Genomic DNA, 21,498 nt, shown 5'->3' with positions numbered 1-21,498 from the left:
AGAACATGTATGTATCTTCTGGTTCTTTCTCATTGGCTCCATTCTTGGGCACACCCTCCGACTAGATGACCGTGGGCAGCATGGGGCTTGCGTCCTGCAGGAAGACAGGGCCGCAGAAGTGAGGGACCCACACCCTGACTGAAGTGGGCTCGCTTTCCCGCAGTGCAGTTAGTGGTCAGGACTCAGGCCCAGCCGTAGGACCTGGGAGAGGGGAAGGGGGGTAAGCTGGGCAAGCGCAGTCAGCAGGAGAGCACTGCGGGGACGTAGGCCCTGACTGACGTCAGCGCTAGACGCGGATGGGCCTCCTGCATGGCGCTGTGTCTTAAGTCCCTCTTGTCCGTGTCTTGCAGCATCTCCACGATACGGTGAAGAGGAACCTCGATAGCACCACCTCCCCTCAGAATGGCGAGCAGCAGAATGGCTACGGAGACCTCTTTCCTGGACACAAGAAGACCCGGCGAGAGGCCCCTCTGGGAGTAGCCGTCACGTCCAACGGCCTGCCCCCGGCCTCTCCCCTGGGGCAGCCTGACAAGCCTGGCCCCGAGGTGCTGCAGGCCAGCGGGAAGCATGCCCTGGGGCTGGACTCCATCAGTAAGAAGTGTCTGGCCGACTCAAGCCTCCACTTGAACGGGGGCAGCACCCCCAGCGAGCCGTTTCCTCTGAGCCTGACTAAAGAGCTGAAGCAGGAGCCCGTCGATGACCTGCCTTGCATGATCACGGGGGCCGGGGGCTCCATATCTCAGAGCAACCTCATGCCTGACCTCAACCTGAACGAGCAGGAGTGGAAGGAGCTCATCGAGGAGCTGAATAGGTCAGTGCCCGATGAAGACATGAAGGATCTGTTTAATGAGGACTTCGAGGAGAAGAAGGACCCAGAGTCATCTGGGTCAGCCACACAGACCCCGTTGGCACAGGACATTAATATTAAGACAGAATTTTCTCCAGCCGCCTTTGAACAAGAACAGTTAGGCTCTCCACAAGTGAGGGCTGGGTCTGCAGGACAGACCTTTATGGGGCCTTCGGGCGGCCCCGTGAGCACAGAGTCACCCAGCCTGGGGGGCGCTCAGCCTCTCTTCCACGCCTCCGGTCAGCCCGGGGCCGACAATCCCAGTCCCAGCCTGATGCCGGCATCAGCCCAGGCCCAGAACGCACAGAGAGCCCTCTCCAGCGTGGTGCTGCCTGGCCCGGGCCCGGGAGGGGCGTCAGAGCTGTCCTCCGCCCACCAGCTGCAGCAGATCGCTGCCAAGCAAAAGCGCGAGCAGATGCTCCAGAACCCGCAGCAGGCCGCCCCTGCGCCAGCCCCGGGCCAGATGTCCACGTGGCCGCAGACGGGCCCCTCCCACAGTCCCCTAACCGTCCCCTATCCCCTGGAGAAGCCTGCCAGCCCTCCCGGCTACAAGCAAGACTTCACCAACTCCAAACTGCTCATGATGCCCGGTGTGAGCAAGAGCTCCCCGCGGCCCGGAGGCCCCTACCTCCAGGCCGGCCACGTGAACCTGCTGAGTCACCCGCCGCCCAGTAACTTGAACCAGAACACCGTGACTAACCAGGCCTCGGTGCTGGACTACGGCAACACCAAACCCCTGTCCCATTACAAAGCCGACTGTGGGCAGGGCGGCCCCGCGGCCGGCCAGAGCAAGACCGCCCTCATGGCTTACCTTCCCCAGCAGCTGCCTCATATGAGCAATGAGCAGAACTCCATGTTCATGATGAAACCAAAGCCAGGGAATATGCCCTTCCGATCACTGGTTCCACCCAGCCAGGTGAGCACACCGCCTCCCTCTCTGTCACCGTGCACCCCTGCGGTCACTCGGACCCAGGGAGTTGGGGAACAGAGGAAGGGAGGAGTCTCTTGAGAGAGGAAATCGGTCAGGCAAGCCGGGGTTGATTCCGAAAACCGAAATGGGGTGAAATTCCCTGGTGTAATGTGGTTTAAAGTAGCCATACGTTTGAGGAATCGCCGGGCACTGAGGGGGAGGCGTGTCCTGCCTGCTGTACAGTGTGAACGAAGTCATGTGTGGCTGTCTTTGCAGGTAGAGGTCACATTTAATGTGCTTCTTAGAGGCTTTGCTTTTTTTTTTTTTTAAACTCCTTTCAGATCTCTGTGTGCAAAATACCTTAAGATTTAGTAAGGGGAGCGCGGACCCCCGGCCCTGTAAGCCCCGTGCTTGTTGAGCCATCACGCTCTAACCTGGCAGCGCCACGTCGCTCTGTAGGGTGGAGGATGGTCAGGTGCCAGTTTTATCAGGATCAGTATTTGCATTTCTACTCACAGTCACATGTGTTCTAAGATGTCTCTTCCCTGGCAACCTTCCCATGGCGAAGGCTTCTCCCCTAGCTTCCTCCAAGACACAGGGGAGCACACTGGCTTTTCTCACTCGCAGTGTGTCCCGGACCATCTTCCGTGTCCGCGCACGGAGATCCCTGATACTTGTTAACAGCCGTGTGGCGGCAGTTGTGGAACACGGGGGTGCCCCCGTGTCGGTGTACCTCGTTGTCTCCTGGTCTTCATGACTGTAAGTAAGCCTGCGGCCAGTACCTTGGCGGGCACCGTTGTGTATTTGCAAAATTGTAAAACTAAAAACCCAGTGTTGGTAATAATAATAATGGGAAATCGATGCCCCTCTGCTGACGAGGGTGGGCACATGGGCATGGTGCTTGTGGGAAGTGATTTGGCATTCGATGTTCTTCTTTAGCCATAAAAATGTTCATAAGCATCGACACATTACACCCCTGCAAGAAGTAATCCCTAAAAAATAGGAAAGTTATATACAAGATATTCATTGCATCATTATTTCTAATAGCCCCAAACTGGAAGCAGGTTAAGCATCTCTCAGCAGGAGAGCACGCATGCAAGTGTCGGGACGGCCACCGATGCCGGCCACGAAACTCCACAGCCACTGGGAGCGCCCTTCAGAGCGGTGACGACTGCCAGTGCTTAGCGTCTCGCAAAGCACTCGGAGCCCACAGGCTTCTGGGGGCTCGAGGGTTGGGGTGAGGAAATTACCTCAGCGTCTGTCTGCTCGAAGTTTAGACTCTTGTAAGGATGGACCTCTTGTCAGGTTAGACCTGTAAGGACTGGAAAGAGCTCAAAAAGTTGAGGTTGTTTAAATGATCATTGCTTTTTCCCGTTTTGGGTTCAATTCTCCCCCCCCCCCGTTTAAATGTAAGGCACGATGGGATAATACCGTGCAGCCCCTGATGTGACTCTCACTTTTAGCTCACGTATTAATTGAGAGTATTTATTGACGTTTTCATTGATACTCAGTATTCTGTGAGCGTGAGTATCTGACGAAAGCCAAGCAGTCTGGTCCCAGGAAAGTGCCATACGCGGATGGACACGTGGTATGGTTTCCTGCCGTCAAGGGGCAGGCCCAGCGCTGGGGACCCAGGGTTTGACACTTGGACCATCACGTCTCCATCCGTTGGAGCCCCTCAGAGCGTTCTTCCCCTGGGCCCCTTCTGCACTCACGCATTCCAGAAAGCGAGCATTTAGAAGCTCCGGTTGCCGACTGGAGGTAACGCCTGCAGGTACATGAGCTTAAGTATAAGAGCTCACCTTTGCCGCTGGTGAGCCGCAGGCAGCAGGGATCCCGTGCAGCTGGGGACACTGCTCCTGGCTGTGCCTGGGTGCTCGGATGTTCGCTCCCTGGACATCCGGCCCAGGCCTGGAGGACACGTGCACTGGGCTCCGCGGGGGCTTCAGGGGAGAACCTGCTCCGATCCCGGCTTATCGGCGTCACTGTGTTCCTCCTGACGTGAGACCCCCTTCTCTGTACTCACAGGAGCAGACCCCGCCCAGCGTCCCCGTGGCCGCCCCGGCTGCCGGGGTGGGGAGCCAGCAGCCCGCTGCGTCCGTGGCCAGCACCCGTAGCAGCGCCCCCTATCTCAGCAGCCAGCAGCAGGCGGCGGTCATGAAGCAGCATCACTTGCTTTTGGACCAACAGAAACAGCGGGAGCAGCAGCAAAAGCATCTGCAGCAACAGCACTTCCTGCAGAGGCAGCAGCACCTTCTGGCAGAACAGGTAACGCGAGAGGTGAAGACGACCCCCGCCGCCCCACATGCACCTGCCTCCCACTTCACAGCCCGGCTGTGAGCCCCGCTGCGTGTGTGTGCGCGCGCATGCATGTGTGGGCCTTCGTTTGCATGTCCTTTGCCCTTTTTTAAGAAAAATTTTTTGAAGACTTATTTATTTATTTATTTTAGAGAGAGGGAGAGAATCTCAAGCAGGTGCCCCTCAGTGGACTGAGCCACCCAGGCGCCCCTCCTTTGCCCTTTAAGCCCCTTCGTCAGACAGTGGCCTGTGTAGAGGCAGCTTTCCGTGTCACTCGGTGGGGATTCATGGAGGCTGATCTGTGCCTAGAACCGTATTTGTTAGGGATGTGTTTCCACGTCCCTTGTCCGCAGCTGCCAGAGCACGGAGCCCCCCCCAGTCTGCCGGTTCACTGTGGGATCCAGCTTTGTTGTAAATGTAGTTTGTGCTGAGCCGGAAGATGACACAGGGACGTCCAAACGTCCCTGAGGCCCTCGAGTCCTAGAATCAGGCCACAAGCCCCCTCCACGTCCTGCAGTCCACCCACGCGGCCCCCAGGTGTGGTGTGCAGGCGCCAAGGTTACGGCAGTGCTCAGGGTTTCAGGTCCCATCTTTAAAGTCGTAAGAGAAGAACCAACTACCCAGGAGACGAAGGTGATTGAGGAGGACTTTAAAGCCCACCCCCCTGCCTCAGTTCTGCCAGTTTTAAAAATGACAGGTTTATTGGGAACTGAGAGTCATGTGACCTCTATGCACCCATTTGAAGTGTACAATCCGGTGGTTTTACGATACTCACACAGCAGTGCAGCCATCACCACAGCTGACTTCATCCGTTTTCAGCCCCTAAAAAGTCATCGCCCGTGTTGTGGTGCACGCGTTTCCCTCCTTCCCGTGGCTGAGCGGTGCCCTCTTTGGATGCGCTCCATTTGACTTACTCGGTCACCGGTTGGCGACGCATGGATTGTTGCGCCTTCCTGTGGAGGGAGGTTTTCAGCTCTGTTAGTGTACATGCAGGGGCGGAGTCGCTGGGTCACGTGGTAGCTCCTACGTAGAGCTCTGTGAGGAGTTGCCAGACTGTTCTCCCCAGCGGCTGCGCTGTTTTACATCCCACAGCAGTGTGAGGGCGCCAGTCTCGCCACAGCCTTCCCGTGTTTGCGTTTCTGGTTCTAGCCATCCTCGTGTGTGTGCGGTGTTATGTCGCTGTGGCTCTGGTTCGCATTTCCCTGCTCTGCCCTCCCAGCGCTGGGGGGAGGAGCAAAGGGAGAGAGAATCTGAAGCAGGCTCCACGCCCAGCTCGGAGCCCAGTGCAGGGCTCCATCTCACAGTCCTGAGACCATGACCTGATCCGAAACAAGAGTGGGTCGCTCAAATGCCTGAGCCAGCCAGGCACCTCTGCCAACATTTCTTTAAACCCATAAACCACCTTTTTTTTTTTTCTTTTCCCCTAATCATTGCTTCTTAGGTCTGCCCTGTCCTTCTGTTTCATACAGTGGATTAAAAATCCCCCAAATGAAACCACAAGTATTATCTCCACAGGAACGTGTCCCTGAGTAACAAACAGGGGTGTGCTTTTGTCTGATCTAACTCTGTTGTTTTTGTTCTATGTGGGTCTTGTTGTTTTGTTCTATCGTTCTTGACGTTTTCTAGGAGAAGCAGCAGTTTCAGCGCCACCTGACGCGCCCGCCTCCACAGTACCAAGACCCAACCCAGAGCACCTTCCCCCAGCAGGTGGGACAGTTCACAGGTGAGGGGACATCGGAGGTGGTGCAGGCGGGCGGGGACAGCAGGCCCGGGCCAGAGCGGTTGGTCTGTCCCTCCCCTGCCGAGTTCTCGCTGTCTGCGGGGCCTCCTGCTAGCAGCTGATTAGATCGACTTGCTTGTATAAACGTCAGGGTGCCTGTGCAGCCCGGCTCTCTGGGTCCCCTCGGGCCAGGGGACAGGGTCCTGGGGGCAGACCACTTTGGCGGGTACTCCGGCGGCGCCATCTTTTGAAGCAAAATCATTTCTGGCCGGACAATAGCTTATCAAGAGGAAGTGGCTTCTGTAATTCTTAAGAAAGTTCTTTTGTGTCTGCCGTTAGGTGCCTTCAGAAAGTGACCCTCTTATTTTCCAGATAAGGAGAGAGACTTGGTGTCGTTTGTGTGGCCTTTTGCTGCTTCCCTTTCTCCCTGTCGGCATTTTGGTGTCACGGGTGGCATCAGCAGTGGGCAGCTGGGCGCAGGGCGGGAAGCACTCTGAGGTCTCAGCTGGCACGTCGCCCATGTGCGAGGGAACCTGACTGCCTTGCTCAGGCCATCAGTCCAGGAATTCAGCGGGACTTCACACCCTCCCGCTCTCACCCCCACAGTGCCAACAGCTTGTGCGTCCCTCACCTAAGTGATTTGAGCAGCCCCTGCCCAGCCCCAGAACCACTGTCACAGTCTGCTTACCCTATGGCTCTGCCGCCCTGCCCTTGACGTGGAGCCCCAGCTCCCCTGAGTCTGGCCACAACTGTCTGTCCAGTTGTATCTCCAGCCAGTGGGGACACCCGCCCCGGACCCCAGCCACGGAGCTCCCCACACAGACCACCTCTTGTAACTCTGTGCCTTTCCACACTGTCTTCTCTGTCTAGAATACTCCGTTTCTCCCAACTGTTCAGTCACTAAAATTCGACCCTTTTAAAACCCAATGTCTTTGTCACCATTTCTCTGAAGCCCTCCCCAGATCCTCCCAGGCACTGAGCCTCTGGTCCCCTGTCCTGCCAGCTGTTGTCATCACCCGGTCACACAACATGGAGCCTTTGCCTCGCAGAGGCAGACCCTGGGCCAGATGTCTCAGAGTCCCCGTGCCGGCATGGGGCCTCCGACTGAGCAGAAATGGGGTGGGCCTTTGACAGATGAATCATTGAGTCTCCTGGCTTCCCCCACCTTGGGGTTTTGCCCCTTCCTCTGAGCCGGTCTTAAATTCCTCACTGCTCCAGACTGGCCTCCGTTCCACCCTGTGGGAAAGCTGCTCCCCTGTGGCCCCCAGGGCTGTCTTCTTCGAGGCTCCACTGACCTTAAGATACCTGGTGTTCTGATTCTGCCTCTCACGCCAGAGAATAGTGCCTGCAGCTGGGGTCTTAGAGCCTCTCCACAAAATGCCAGCCCGATTGACCGACTCTCCTCTGTCTTCTAGGGTCCTCTGCTGCTGTGCCTGGCATGAACAGCTTGGGCCCATCTAACTCCAGCTGTCCTCGAGGGTTCCCTCAGGCCGGGAATCTGATGCCAATGGGCCCCGGACACACTTCGGTTCCCTCTCTCCCCTCCAACTCAGGCCAGCAGGACCGGGGTGTGGCTCAGTTCACTGGCTCCCAGAGCCTGCCGCAGAGTGGTCTCTATGGCATGGCCTCCGGCATCACACAGATCGTTGCCCAGCCTCCGCCACAGGCCACCAACGGACATGCCCACATCGCACGGCAGACCGGCGTGGGCCAGAACACCTCGGTCTCCGCTGCCTATGGGCAGAACTCTCTGGGCAGCTCCGGCCTCTCCCAACAGCACAACAAGGGGACCCTGAACTCTGGCTTAACCAAGCCACAGGTCCCGAGGGTGTCAGCCACTATGGGAGGCCAGAACCCCTCGTGGCAACATCAGGGCCTGCCGAACTTGAGTGGCCAGACCCCAGGGAGCAACACCGTGAGCCCGTTCACGGCAGCCTCCAGTTTCCACATGCAGCAGGCCCACCTGAAAATGTCCAGCCCCCAGTTCTCCCAGGCGATGCCCAGCAGGCCCATGGCCCCCATGAGCTCGGCAGCTGCGGCGGGCTCCATGCTGCCCCCGGTGAGCGCACAGCAGAGGACCAGTGCCCCCGCCCCAGCACCTCCCCAGGGAGCCCCACAGCCGGGCTTGCCGGGCCTGAGCCCCGGCGGGCCTGAGCTGGGGGCCTTCAGCCAGAGCCCGGCGCCACCGATGGGGGGCCGGGCGGGACTGCACTGCTCTCAGGCCTACCCCGTGCGGACCGCGGGCCAGGAGCTGCCCTTCGCCTACAGCGGGCAGGCAGGTGGCAGCGGGCTGGCCAGCATGGCCGGAGATGCCGACCTGATCGACTCCCTGCTGAAGAACAGGACTTCGGAAGAGTGGATGAATGATTTGGACGACCTTTTAGGGCCTCAGTAACGGGAGGGTTTGTGGTGTTCTCAGTGTTCATACAGCCTGTATTTTTGTTCTCAGATTCAAGAAAGAGCAACTACTTTGGACCAAAAGCCCGTGGCCCGGGGAACCGGGCGGGGGTGGGGGGTGGGGTGGAGCCCCAAGGCTGAGGTGGGCCCTGGTCAGGGTCTGCGGGGCCCCCCCGGCTCCCAGCCAGCAGTGGCGGTCCGTCGGGCTGGTCCCAGCCCCTCTGCTGGCATCCATTGCCTGGTGTCGGGACAGCAGGACAGGGTTCTACAGGTGGTTTTCTATCCAAATGACCAAAAAAACCCAACAGTAAGAACAGTGAAACCCCATGATGTCAGGCTTACCAAACCTGTGCCATCGTGTTGACTTAATCCAAGACTTCTCCACTTGCCCCAGTGCTGGGGACAGGTTTCGTTGCAACTTCATATAGCAGAACTATTTGCAATTTGTAGCATAGAAAAGATTAATTTTTTTTTTTTTTAAGATTTGAAGACCGATTAGGATAGGTGGTGGTTTAAACTGATTGAGTGGCACTGGGGACCTAGGGTTTCCCTGTGGTCAGGAGCCTTTCTTATTCCTGCTCTTTGTCCGCTTTCAGGGGAAAGGGAGGGTCCCTGGGCAATGGTTTCCGCCTGCGCAGCCTGTGACTGCATGTGCCAGAAAGGAACAGGGTGCCGCGAGGTAGCAGAGCTGGGGACACAGATGTGGCCTCTGCAGCCTCTCCTGCTCCTCCGCGGTGCCGTGTCCCCCAGGTCAGCACTCAGGACGGCCAGCCCCCAGGCAGCTCCCAGGCCACGTGCCCGAATGGAATGTTTGGGGTTCCTGTGTCCTCTCGTCACTCCCCACCTTCTGCAGTTTCTCTGAAAACTGGGATTTAATGTGTCAGGAAGGTGATCCTAGCTGAGCTGTGCACAGGGGTCTTCACCCCATTTCCAGTTCCCGTGACCTTTCTGCCTCCCCTTCTTTGTCTCTGCAGCCCAAATGGAAAACTTCTTGAAGGCAACAGTGTACTAGACGGGTGGGGAAAGAGTCACTAAAATTCCTTAGGAAGCCCCAGCGTTGTAGGCGGGAGGGCTTCTCTCCAAAAACCAATGGTGCAGGGGGAGGGAGGGAAAGCAGCGAGCGCGTGGTGACCCGGGGGCCTGCGGTCCGGGCCGGAGGAGAGAATCCCACTTGGTTTTACCACTTTGGCCACTCTCCCACGTCAGATGACTTGCACTTTTTAAAGAGAATGGCTTTATAACACTAACACATCCTTCTCCAAATGGGAGTGGATTTCTCTCTGAAGGTCTATGGACTTGACTAAGCTAAGAGTCCACAAAACAGGATTACGTGTGGGCTGCTTCTGGACAAACAGATGGACAGAGCACTGGGGTTAGAACGAAAGCAAAATGGTCAGTGCAGGGTGAGATCCTTTTAAACAGAGTGTCGGAGAGCAGCTAGGACACTGAGAAGAGTGGCTTCCATGAGAGTGATCTCGGGAGAAACCGAAACCCCATTTTTATTTCCCTGGAGTCTCGACTTGGATGATTCAAGGAGTGTCCTATGTAAAGAGCTGAGCCAGGGACGGTATCCACGTGGGCAGCCTGAGTGGCTTTGAGGGGACGAAGGGTTGTGCACACAGTGGTAATTATTCTGCACCAGCAGTGCCTTTCAGGGGGGTACTTGGACCCTCAGAGCCTCTTCTCTAATAGCCATTTGCCACCTTGGGTGGTGTCTGCGCCATTTCCCCTTTGAACGCCCTCCCCGCCCCCCCGCCCAGATGCTGAACTGTGCTTTCACAGAAGGGAATGAATCATAAAGCCAGTGAAGACTCCACCCTCTGCGGGAGTTCCCCTATCCGAAGGGCTAGAGGGCGACTTCAGTGGGTTTCCTACCAAAAATAGCGGGCTGGGGGCTGGCGATGGGTCCTGTTCCTCTCCCGGTCTCCCTCTGGCTGCTCACGTCTGTCCCCTCCTGGGGAGGGCCGCCCCTGCCTTAGTCCTCGGGCCGCCGGACAGACAGCAGGCTTCTCGCTGCAGTGTCAGTGTCGGAGCAATAAAATGTGATGCTTGGGGTCCCCCCAGGGAGCTGCCCGTGGCTTTATTTATGAATCTGGTTTTTGGGGAGTCGGGAGGAGATGCCTCCGCTTCAGTGCAAATCCCCTCTTCCAGGAGCCATGACTCAAAAGAAGGGTGCTCGGACTTTGTTATACACATTTGCTTTGTGTAAATAAATGTTTACAATTTTATATTAAAGAGGAAATAAGCGTTAGAGTTTCTGACTGTATATTTTTTACTTTTATAGATTTTAAAACTATGATCCTTTATATATGTGTTTTGGGGGAGCTATGATAAGTTTTATGGCAAACAGTTGATATTGTTAACGTTTTATTGTCATCAAAGTACATAAAAATCCTATTAATACCCTTATTCTTCTACCGCCCTTAACTCTGGTATACACCAAAAAGAAATCTTTATTCTCCTTCTTTTATCATTATAAAATAATAAAAGTATTTTGCTAGTATGGAATCCGCCTGTGACTTGGACCTCACGTGGCTGCGCCGGCAGGCTGGGCAGGCTGGGCGGGGGACGGGCGCGTGACTTTCTGGGTCGCTGATGTCCCTCTGTCATGCAGCTGCTTGCTTGCTGCGCGGTGGAGGGAGCGGGGACTTCGGTCTGGTCCCTTCTATTACGCGAGGCCGAGGCTGGGTCAGAGGGTGGAACTCAGGGTCACCAGGAGCCTGTCCCCTCTCTGGGGCCCGCCCCGTCCTTGTGTCTAACGGGAGGAAGTTGGACCCGGGAACTCAGGGATCCTTTAGGTCCTTAGCAGTTGAGATGTTTTACTTGTAGCCCTAAGACTACCCAGACAGACCCCCAGGGTCCTATATAGAAGTCGTCCTCTTTTTTTTTTTTTTTTGTAAGAACATATGTTCTGGTGCTCCCACCCAGGCACCGTTGTCACTGTCACACTGTGGGGGGTCGTCACACGATGGACCCACCCTTCCCCTTTTGTCTTCCCACTGCTCATGCACCTGCCCCTCTTCCCTCTTGGCGGTGGTAACTTGCCGGCCGAATGGCTGCTGTAAGCTGGGCCGCAGATGCTAGCCAGTGCCTACAGGCCTTTCCATGAAGGTTGGGTGAGATCATCTTTGAACCCTCGACCAGAGTGGAAACCAGCAGGGCGAGGACAGAACTCACCCACCCGCCTTTGTATCTGCGTCCTGGAGTGCAGTCTCTGGGGGGAGTGAGCTGCGTGACTGGCAGGACATGTGCTGCTGCAAAAACCTAATGACCCCGGGGCGGGAGAGGGCGGTCCAGTGTGCTTCCTGCTCCAGGCCGCAGGTCCCCGCTGGCCCGCGGGCCAGGTGACTAGCAGGTGACTAGCAGCTCATCGCACGCGGCCTGTGCAGAAGGCTCCATGTGTTCCTGTTCCTGGAAAGCAGAGCTTTTCAAGATTGCGGAAGGAAAAGCTGGAATTCTATACCCAAGTCACGGAGGATGTAACCCCATGAGACTCGGCCAAGGAGAGTGCGTGCTGAGCTACCTTTGGATCTTCCCCCCCCCCCCCCCCCCCCNCAAGGAGAGTGCGTGCTGAGCTACCTTTGGATCTTCCCCCCCCCCCCGACATCGTCACCGTCTGTCGTCTTGAACGTCAAGGTTTCAGATGGGTTCTGTGCTTTCTTAAGTACCCAGCTGCTTCTGCGCACTGGGGGACAGAGCCCAACCGCGCACTGTCGTCCGGATCATGTTACTCTCAGTGACGGAGGATCGGGGGAGGGGGTCTAGACCCTGAGCAGTAAAAAAATTTTTTTAAAAACCCACCAAAATCCCATCTGTTATATCTGCCCTCCCATGCCATTTCTTCTTTTCAATATTTGCTTGTGGAGTAAAAGATACTTTGCTGAAATTCTGCGTGCTAGGGTGGACGCACTTCTCTATCTGTGATGGCCAAATAGGCCCACCAGCCAAATACGCTCCCCAAAGGGACCCCGAGGACATCCCTCTACCAGAAAGAGGGCACCCTGAGGGACACCACATCACTGAGAAGCCGGGTGGCCGTTCCTCGGAGGACCAGACTGACAGTAGAAGGTGGAACAGAACCGGCTCCCCGATAGCCAGGGGATGGAGAGGATCCCAAAGCAATAGGGCCAGGTGGGAGTGTGGGCCTTTCAGAGGCCAGGTGGGAGGACCCGACCCACAGAGAGCTAGAGATCTGTTAGTGAATCGTGGTGGGGCCGGGGGCAAAGAGCCGGCCATCTGACGGGTTGGCTTCCTTTCTACAAGCGGGAGGACTCAACAGTGGATCGTTGATGGGATGGCTGACCGAAGCTGCCCCAGGACACAACGCATTACCCAGTTTCCAGACAGGAGGCGCTTCTCAGACTCAGAACCCCTTGAGCAAAGGAGAGCCGGACCCCAGGAGGGCGGTGAGTGATTCCCCTGGTCTTTCCGGAGGGGCCTATCGCCAGGCACTCAGAGAACCGCACATAACCCAGGGAAGAGGAATACCTCATTGCTTTAGGACTGCATTTGGACACACGGTCTGAGCTGACGTTGACCGTGAGGCTGTCCAGTGTCCTCATGACGCAGGGGAATAACAGGGGCTACACAGTACACGGAGTCCTGCCCGGGCCCAGCTCACAGTGGGATGGCCGCGTCCACAGCCTGGCCCGGTCACCTTCCCGGCTCTGATCTTCAATCAGAGCGGACACCCTTGCTTGTTGTAGAAACCTCCCAACGGCCAAGTGGAAGCCTCTGAAACTGCCCCTTGGAGCCAAGAGAGTCCATGAAAAGCCATGTTGCCTTCCAGAGTGAAAGGTGGAGATCGGTGCCGCCTTGAAAGCCTTATAGGATACTCAGTAGGGTGGGGGTGGGGGGTCCCCCTCACAGATGCCCATGTCACCCCCAGTCTGGTTTTCACAAAAGGCAGATCACCTCTGGCAGTTGCAAACTCAACCGAGTCCAAACCCGCAGCTGCAGGGGGCGTCAGTGAGCCTCTGCCCTCGCACCCCCACCCCGCGGTGGAAAAGGGGGCTTATGAAAGGACTAGCTATGGTTGGGGGGGGTGGCATGGGGGCGTCTCTGCAGGATCCCGGCAGCATGGCTCTGACTCACCCAAGAGCTCAAACTCTGTCACTGCTCAGTGTCCGCCCCGCCAGCGACAGAGACCAATGCCCAGCCTCTGAGTCAGCCCACATCTCTGAGACCAACTGGCCACTTGGGTTCCCGGCATCCCTCCCACGCTGGGAAAGGGTGGTGATTCATCTTTTTTTTTTTTTTTCTTTTTCTCTTTTCTGGCTCTTTGTTTGGCTAGAACTTCAGATTTACCCAAAAAAAGTTGTGAAAAGAGTACAAAGATCTCAAAAATGTGCTAAGTTGTAACAGACACAAAAGACCACGTGGCTTCACCTGACGTCTCCTACTCCCCCTCGCCGGGCCGCCCGCCTTCAATGCCTGGTCGCGGGGGGGGGGGTGGGGCGTGCCGAGGCTCGACCCGCCTCCCCAGTTCGGGACCACCCCGAGGGCCGGACCCGCTGCAGGGCCCCCTCGGCGGGGCGGCGGGCTGGGGCTCCGCTGCGCCAGGTCACAGCTCAGCGGGGCCGCCCTGCCCTGTTCGCCTCCCTCACCTCTCCTACAAGCATGCACGTTCCGGGACGCAATCCCCAAATCCGGGACCCAATCCCCACATGCTCTGTTTCTGAGCAACGCGCTCAATGCAAACAGAAGGCTTCACGTTGTAAGTGTTAAGCTCATCAGCATTTCAAAGGCTCTTTTTTCTGGCCCGCAAACGGGGGGTCCCGCCCGCCTGCAGTCTCTTGGCAAAGCCTGCGGGAATGAAAAAGGGTCCTTTCCCACCCCCGTGGCCTACCACACCGCACGGGGCTTCTGGAAAACTCAGTGCTGCGTACTGATTTTAAGCTCTTCTAAAACTGTCAAGTAGTTGGGGCACTTGGCTGGCTCAATGGGCAGAGCATGCAACTCTCGATCTTGGGATCCTGAGTTCAAGTCCCACTTTGGGTGTAGACAGTACTTAAAAAATAAGTAAATACACAGGTAGAGAATTTCAGTGAATATCGCCAGAAAGTCTCATTGGCCATGATATTTAAAATCAGTACCTATATAATATTCTTAGACAGAGAACAGTGTCACAACTCAGGTTCTGCGGCTCGCTGCTGAAAAATCAATATTCCAGAGACAAATGATGGTGGGAAAGGAAAGGCTTTATTCAGGAAGCCAGCAACCTGGGAAGCCGGTGGACTAATGTCGTAAAGACCATTTTTCCTGGGGCGCCTGGGTGGCAAAGCGGTTAAGCGTCTGCCTTCGGCTCAGGGCGTGATCCCGGTGTTATGGGATTGAGCCCCACATCAGGCTCCTCTGCTAGGAGCCTGCTTCTTCCTCTCCCACTCCCCCTGCTTGTGTTCCCTCTCTCGCTGGCTGTCTCTATCTCTGTCAAATAAAGAAATAAAATCTTTAAAAAAAAAAAAAAAAGACCATTTTTCCCCCGCCCAAGGCAAGCCAGAGGGTTTTTAAGGGGAAGCACGGGAAAGGGGGATGGGGGGGCGGGCGCAGGAGAAGCAGGTGCTCAGGAAGTCAGTCCTAGGTTAGTCCTAAGTCGACATGACCCTGAACAGACTTAGTGGCATCACCCGTGGCTGTTTTCCAATGTGGTCAGGCCTTGTCTTCTAGGAAAGTCTGGCCCTTCACTCCTCAAGGCCATGGTCTGCAAACCTCAAGGAAAGTTAAGTTAGTTCTGCTCCAGACCGAGGGACTTAGGTCAGCAAGCAAGGAGCCCATAATCCTTCAGGCCAGTTGGAGCACTGGTTCAATATCATTCCATAAACATAGTGGGTTTTTATATTTTTCTATTTGAATCACGTGAATGTATTAGCTATTCAGAAAGTTAAATTTTATAAAATTATTGTGTTAAAAAAAAAACAACCATGGGCGCCTGGCTGGCTTAGTCAGAAGAGTGTGCTACTCTTGATCTTGGGGTGGTGAGTTCGAGCCCCACGCTGGGTGTAGACATTACTAAAATAAATAAATAAATAAATAAATAAATAAATAAATAAAATAAAGTAAACAATGGGAAAAACATTTCCAGGAACCTGGCTCACTGGGTAGAGCGTGCGACTCTTGGTCTCGGGGCTGTAGAGGTTACTTAAAGTCTTCAGGGGAAAAAAACCCCAAACCTATCTTCAGGAACAGGACAGACTGACATCGCATATCTTCCTGACAGTTCCTGGAGAGGAGCACAGCGCCTTTCCCCTGACTGTCCTTAAAGCTCATGATCGATTGTCATCAGCGGAAACCTCAGATAAACCCAAATCGGTGGATTTCTGCAAAATAACTGGCCTGTACTCACGAAAGACAAAAAGATCTGTGAACTGATGAACTCTTCCAGACGGAGGGAGACTGAACGCCCTTGACAGTGAAATACAACGCCGAATCCTGGAGTTTCTTTTGCCACGAGGACAGGCAACATCTTGTGAAAGTCTGTTTATTTGATAATGATATTGTCTTTCTTTATTTTAATTTTATTTTTTTAAAAGATTTTATTTATTTATTTGAGAGAGAGATAGAGGTAGTCAGAGAGAGCACAAGCAGGGGGAGAGGCAGAGGAAGAAGCAGGCTCCCTGATGAGCAAGGAGCCCATGCGGGACTTGATCCCAGGACCCTGAGATCATGACCTGAGCTGAAGGCAGATGCTTGACTGACCGAGCCACTCAGGAGCCCCGATTATATCTCAATTAAAAAAAAAAAAAGACAATAGGGGCACCTGGGTGGCTTAGTCGGTTAAGAGTCCAACTCTTGGTTTTGGCTCAGGTCATGATCCTGGGATCCTGGCCTCACATCAAGCCCCATGTTGGGCTCTGTGCTCTGCGTGGAATCTGCTTGTCCCTCTCCTTCCCCCTCTGCTTCTCCTTGCACACACGCTCTCTCAAATGGATAAATAAAATCTTTTTAAAAATTGAGATATAATTGACATAGAACTTGATTATTAGTTTCATGTATATAGCATAATGATTCGATATGAAAACGGTATTGTCTTAATGTTGATGTCCTGGTTTTGCTCATTGTAATGGAGCTATCTAAGAGAATATTGATACACATGGACGTATTGAGCAAAGGGACATCTTGTCTGCAAATTACCCTCAAATGACTCAGAAAGATTGGGGTGTGTGTGTGTGTGTGTGCGTGTGTGTGTGTGTGTAAACAGAGAGAGAGCCAGATACATCAAATATAGGAAAATGACAGAAGCCTAAGTGAAGAGTGTACTGTAATTCTTTGTATTCTTCTTCCAATGTTCTGAAATTATGTTTAAAAGAGTTTTCGGGGAAAAATGCAACCTCAGCCTGACACCGCTAGCAAACCAATTCCCAGTGGATTAAAGACGTACGCGTACAAGGCAAAGGTATCAGTCAACCGTGGTTAAACTTCTTTTTTTTAAGATTTTCTTTATTTGACAGAGAGAGAGAGATGGCACAAGCAGGGGGAGCCACAGGCAGAGGGAGAGGGAGTAGATTCCCTGACGAGCAAGGAGCCCAATGCAGGACTTGATCCCGGGACCATGGGATCATGACCTGAGCTGAAGGCAGACGCTTAACCGACTGAGCCACCCAGGTGCCCCCATGGATAAACTTCTTACAGTAAAATTAAGAGCTTCTGGGCATTGAAAGCCACTGTAAGGACTCCGAAGACACCAGCCCCTGGTCAAAGGGAGCCCCTCCCTGGGCCAGTTTTGGCAGGTGGCTGAAGGAGAGGTGCTGGGGCTGCGGTTTCAGGTGACCCAGGCACTTCCATGCGCCCAGGACCCCACTCAGCCAATACCAAACATCTTGTCTGATGGTCCTCTGTTGTGACTTGTTGGGTCCCCTAGAACCAGCTGAGGTGACAGGATGCTCTGGCCACATTCTCACTCCGTGCCCAGTGTCCTGTGGCCCCATGGTCAAGTTTTGTTTCATTTTCGGAATGATGTATATTTCCTGGCGGGGAAGGCCTAGCCTCTCTCCAGGGCCCTCGGGTGTGCACCAGACTCCTGCTGGGGCTTGACAGAAATGCAGGACATCTCTTTCTCTATCATGGATGCTTCTAGCCCCAGGGGATCTTCTGGGCATGGGGGACCAAGCAGGAGGGTGCTTGCTCTGCAGTCGTTGCTGCAAAGCTTCTCCCTTGCCCTAGGTCCTGTTCACAGTCGGCAGCCTTCTGTGTCATCCAGTAAATGTGTCACAGTAGGGTCCCCAAGTGCAGAACAGGCTGCACCCCAAACCCAAAGAGACCTACCAAGTCTCTGTTCCTTTTCTCATGGCAGGAGGTGCAAAGTGCAATAACCTGTATTTACTTCTGAGGGGATGTCCGACAGGTCACTGAGGGGATGAGTCCCTGACCCCCCCAGCGTGTGCGTCTCACCAAGGCCACCCTTGTACTCAGCATTCCCTGCTCCTCTGATCAATCACACGACGTCGGCCGTATATTGGACCAAGGTGGTTTGGGGGGAAATGCCCAGAGCATCGAGGTCTCTCCAAACTATGTTGGCATAATTCAAGTAGTCCTGGGGCGACACGACCCTTGTAATGCTGTCCATCCCCGGGAAGGCAAACTGCTTCTGATTCTCCTTCCGCGTGGGAATGGAAATGAATGCAGCTGCCGTGTGTCAGCTCCTTGAGCCTGTTCACACGCTCTGATAACTACATCCCATCTGACAGCTGCTGCCGACGGGCCAGTGGTGAATCAGCTGGGGACGTGCCGCCAGCCACCACCCTCCAACAGCTAAGGCCTTCAGCGTGGCAACTTCCTCCCAGAGGCCATCTCATTCTTGAATACAGTCTTGGTGGTTGGGTAACCATTGCAGGACACGCCACTTGGCTTTTCCTCCCCCAATATCTCCTACTCTATAGGCCAGGGAGCCAGTGTGTAACTCTGCCTGTGTCAGAGGGTCCCCAAGACCAGCCCGGGTCCCATGATGTGCTGGGAGAGCCCCCAGGACTCAGCAATAGTGGTGCTCATATTCCGACCCCTTGCACTCAGTAGAAGCCATGCTGGATTCCGGCCAATGTGTGCAGGGCAAAACCAGCAAGGGGGAGAAGGCACATGGGCTGAAGACTAGGGAAGCAGACACAAGCTTCTGGAGTCACACAGGACATGCTTCATTCCTCCAGCAATAAGAGGTGACAACACGTGTGAGTTGTGGCCAGCTGGGAAAGTTCATCAGAGACTCAGTGTGGTTTTCACCGGGTTTTTACTGGGGGGCTGGTCATGTAGGCACCGTCTGTCTAGCACAAACCACAATTCCAGACTCCCCAAAGGAGAGCAGATGCTCCCCATAAAACCAGACAGGTTAGGCATGGTTGAGCCATTCTTACAGGTTAATGGTGGGAAACCTCCCGAAATCTAAGTTAGCAGATGTCAGCCAAGGGCCAACCCCGCAAGGACAGCTGTGACAGCCGCGTAGTGCAAACTCTGTTTTGCACAATGCCAACCTCCCAGTATGACCGGCCAATGATACTTCTAGGAACCAGGGAAATGACCCAGGGCTCTCAAGCCCGGCTCATTCACTGTGAAATGGAACTTGGCTAGGACTCTCTTTGGGGAGGCCCAGAACTCACTTGGGTTTGTTACCTGACTCCCCATGGCTGCTGTGGTCTGGGATGGGTGATAAGAGATGCCATGATAGAACGGGGTGCTTGTGGAACAAATGGAGATACTAAGAGGCAGAAACAACAGACCACAGCACACACCTGTCAGAAGCCAGGTGTCAGTGACTACCATGATGGCTGGCACCATCAGGATGGCAGGGTCTAGGGGCGCCTGGGTGGCTCCGTCAGTTGGGTGTCTGCTTTCGGCTTAGATCATGATCTCAGGGTCCCAGGATGGAGCCCCACGTCGGGCTCCCTGCTCAGCGAGGCGTCTGCCTCTCCCTCTCTCTCAAATAAATAAATAAAATCTCTTTTAAAAGAAGAATGACAGGGTCTAGAGCGATGGCTCACAGAAAGTGGGGTACCTAGTGATGAGAAAAACAGGCAGCCGATGGGGGTACACTGCTTAACAGATATAACCAAAGGAGATCGAGAACCGATAAGCAGCTAAGTCCGCCGAGCCGGTGGGAACTCATGATCCCTTGCCTGTTTCCAAACCCAAATCAGTCCTCAGATCCAGAACCCACTGACCAAAGCAGAGACCTTGTGAAAATCTTGCGACACTATGGCCAGCGCCCCCTGCCCAATCCTCCCCTAATGGGATCTGTCCTGTGTACGCAGGTCACTGTCTGCTTGCTATCAGTTCAGTGGTTTCCAGGGGGAGGGAGCAGAAGGGCAGCCAGGCCAGTTGGGCATTCATGGCCGTGTTTCTTTGAGTTCCCACGTCACTCCGAGCCTGGGGGCCAGGCAGAGCACAGGCTTCTCCTCACAGGCCCTCCTGGAAGGGTGTGGAGATAGAAAACCCAACAAGGAAAACGGAGAGGGACAAGGGCAGCCAGGGAAGGGGCTTGAGAGTCCTGGCAGGTGCCTAAGGGGCCTCAGTGCCCGAAGGGCATCAGGCTGAGGAAGACCAAGGTCAGAGCCATGAATCAGTGAGGGATTCTGCTGGTGGGGTGTGGGCTGGGGGCGGGTTGGGCTGAAAGCCCAGAGCGAGATATGCCAGCATCAGAGGTCTTTCCTCCCTTCCTTCTTTCTAGAGCTTACAGCGGTGACCTGTGAAATTCATGTCCCTTCTGATGTGAAGGGCACTTGTCACCTCTGTGGCATTCTTGGCAAAACAGAGTCTAACCTCAGTCTAACCACCTGACAACATCAGACAAACTGAACCATTCTATGGAAGACTGGCCTGGTGGTCCTTAACAGTGCCGAGATGCTGAAAGACCAAGACAGGCTGAGGGACCGTCCAGCTGTCCCAGACCGGAGGAGGCTAAGGACACTTGACCCTCCATGAGATCCTGGACCAGTAAAAGGACATTATGGGACAACGATTGAAATCTGGATAAGGTCTATAGATTAATAGTCCTGGATCAATGTTTCTCCCCGGGTTGTAATCATTATACCGTTGTTACCTAACAGGCTAGCATTTGAGGAAGCTCGGTCAAGCATATACAAACATTCTTTGTACTATGCATAAAAACAACTTTATTGAGGTATACAGTTGGCCTTTGAACAATACGGGTTTGAACCGTACGGGTCTACTTATATGCGGATTTCTTTCGACACAGCACAGTATCGTAGATGTATTTTCTCTTCCTTATGATTTTTTCTTTTTTTTTTTAAAGATTTTATTTTTAAGTCTTCTCAACACCCAGCGTGGGGCTTGAAGTCACAACTCCGAGATCAAGAATGACACGCTCTACTGACTGACCCAGCCGGGCGCCCCTTTATGATTTTCTTAATAATATTCTCTAGCTTATTCTATTGTAAGTCTATAGTATATAAGACATGTAAAATACAAAATGTGTGTCAATTATGTTATGGGTAAGGCTTCTGGTCTACAGTAGGCTGTTAGGTAAGTTTTGAGGGAAATATACTCAGATTTTTGACTGTTGGTGCATCGTTCAGGGGTCAACTAATTTACATACCACGAAATCTTCCCATGTTAAGCATCCCATTCAATGACTTTTAGTAAATTTGCTGAGTTGTGCAAACATCCCCATAATCTGGTTTTAGAAAGTCTTCATTGGGGGCACCTGGGTGGCACAGCGGTTGAGCGTCTGCCTTCGGCTCAGGGCATGATCCCGGCGTTATGGGATCGAGCCCCACATCAGGCTCTTCCTCTATGAGCCTGCTTCTTCCTCTCCCACTCCCCCTGCTTGTGTTCCCACTCTTGCTGGCTGTCTCTATCTCTGTCGAATAAAGAAATTTAAAAAATCTTTAAAAAAAAAAAAAAGTCTTCATTGCACCCCTCAGCCCCAGACTGTCAGTGATCTGTTCTCTGATTCTTTTAATTTGCTTTTTCTGGACATTTCATATAAAGACATACAATATATGGTCTTTTGTGTTTGGCACAACTTAGCATAATGGTTTTGAGGTCTTTGTCCTATTTTGCTGGGACAGTTGGTGAAAGTTAAGTAAGATCTGTAGAATGACCAGTGGGTTTGTATCGATGTTAATTTCTCAGTTTACATAATTGAATTACGGTATATCAGATTTTAACATTAGAGGGAGCTGGGCGAAGGGTATCTGGGAACTGTGTACTGTTTTTGCAACTTTTTTGGTAAGTAAAATAATTTCAACTTTTAAAAAAAAGTTTATTTATTTAAGTAATCTCTACCCCCAGTGTGGGGCTTGAGTTCACCACCCTGAGATTTAGAGTCATGAGCTCCACTGACTGAGTCAGCCAGGCCCACCCCCAACCCCCCCTCGCCCC

The 21,498-nt window shown here is 53.9% G+C and overlaps 1 protein-coding gene across 1 annotated transcript in view; it reads left to right on the top strand.

Annotated features, from left to right (window-relative positions):
- The window catches only part of MAML1 (mastermind like transcriptional coactivator 1), a gene marked incomplete at its 5' end in the record, with an annotated part of 46,516 nt that extends 35,836 nt beyond the window's left edge, over nt 1–10,680 (top strand). The window contains 4 exons of the mRNA XM_011227382.3: nt 351–1,763; nt 3,786–4,025; nt 5,682–5,778; nt 7,191–10,680. Of these exons, the coding sequence (XP_011225684.2) occupies nt 351–1,763; nt 3,786–4,025; nt 5,682–5,778; nt 7,191–8,170 (2,730 nt within the window). The remainder of the gene's footprint in view (nt 1–350; nt 1,764–3,785; nt 4,026–5,681; nt 5,779–7,190) is intronic.
- Between the last annotated feature and the right edge of the window lie 10,818 nt (nt 10,681–21,498).

Source organism: Ailuropoda melanoleuca, chromosome 3 (assembly GCF_002007445.2).
Source record: "Ailuropoda melanoleuca isolate Jingjing chromosome 3, ASM200744v2, whole genome shotgun sequence".
Lineage (NCBI taxonomy): Eukaryota > Metazoa > Chordata > Mammalia > Carnivora > Ursidae > Ailuropoda > Ailuropoda melanoleuca.
Note: the sequence above shows the minus strand (reverse complement) of the source record. Positions and strands in the feature narration are given on the sequence as shown.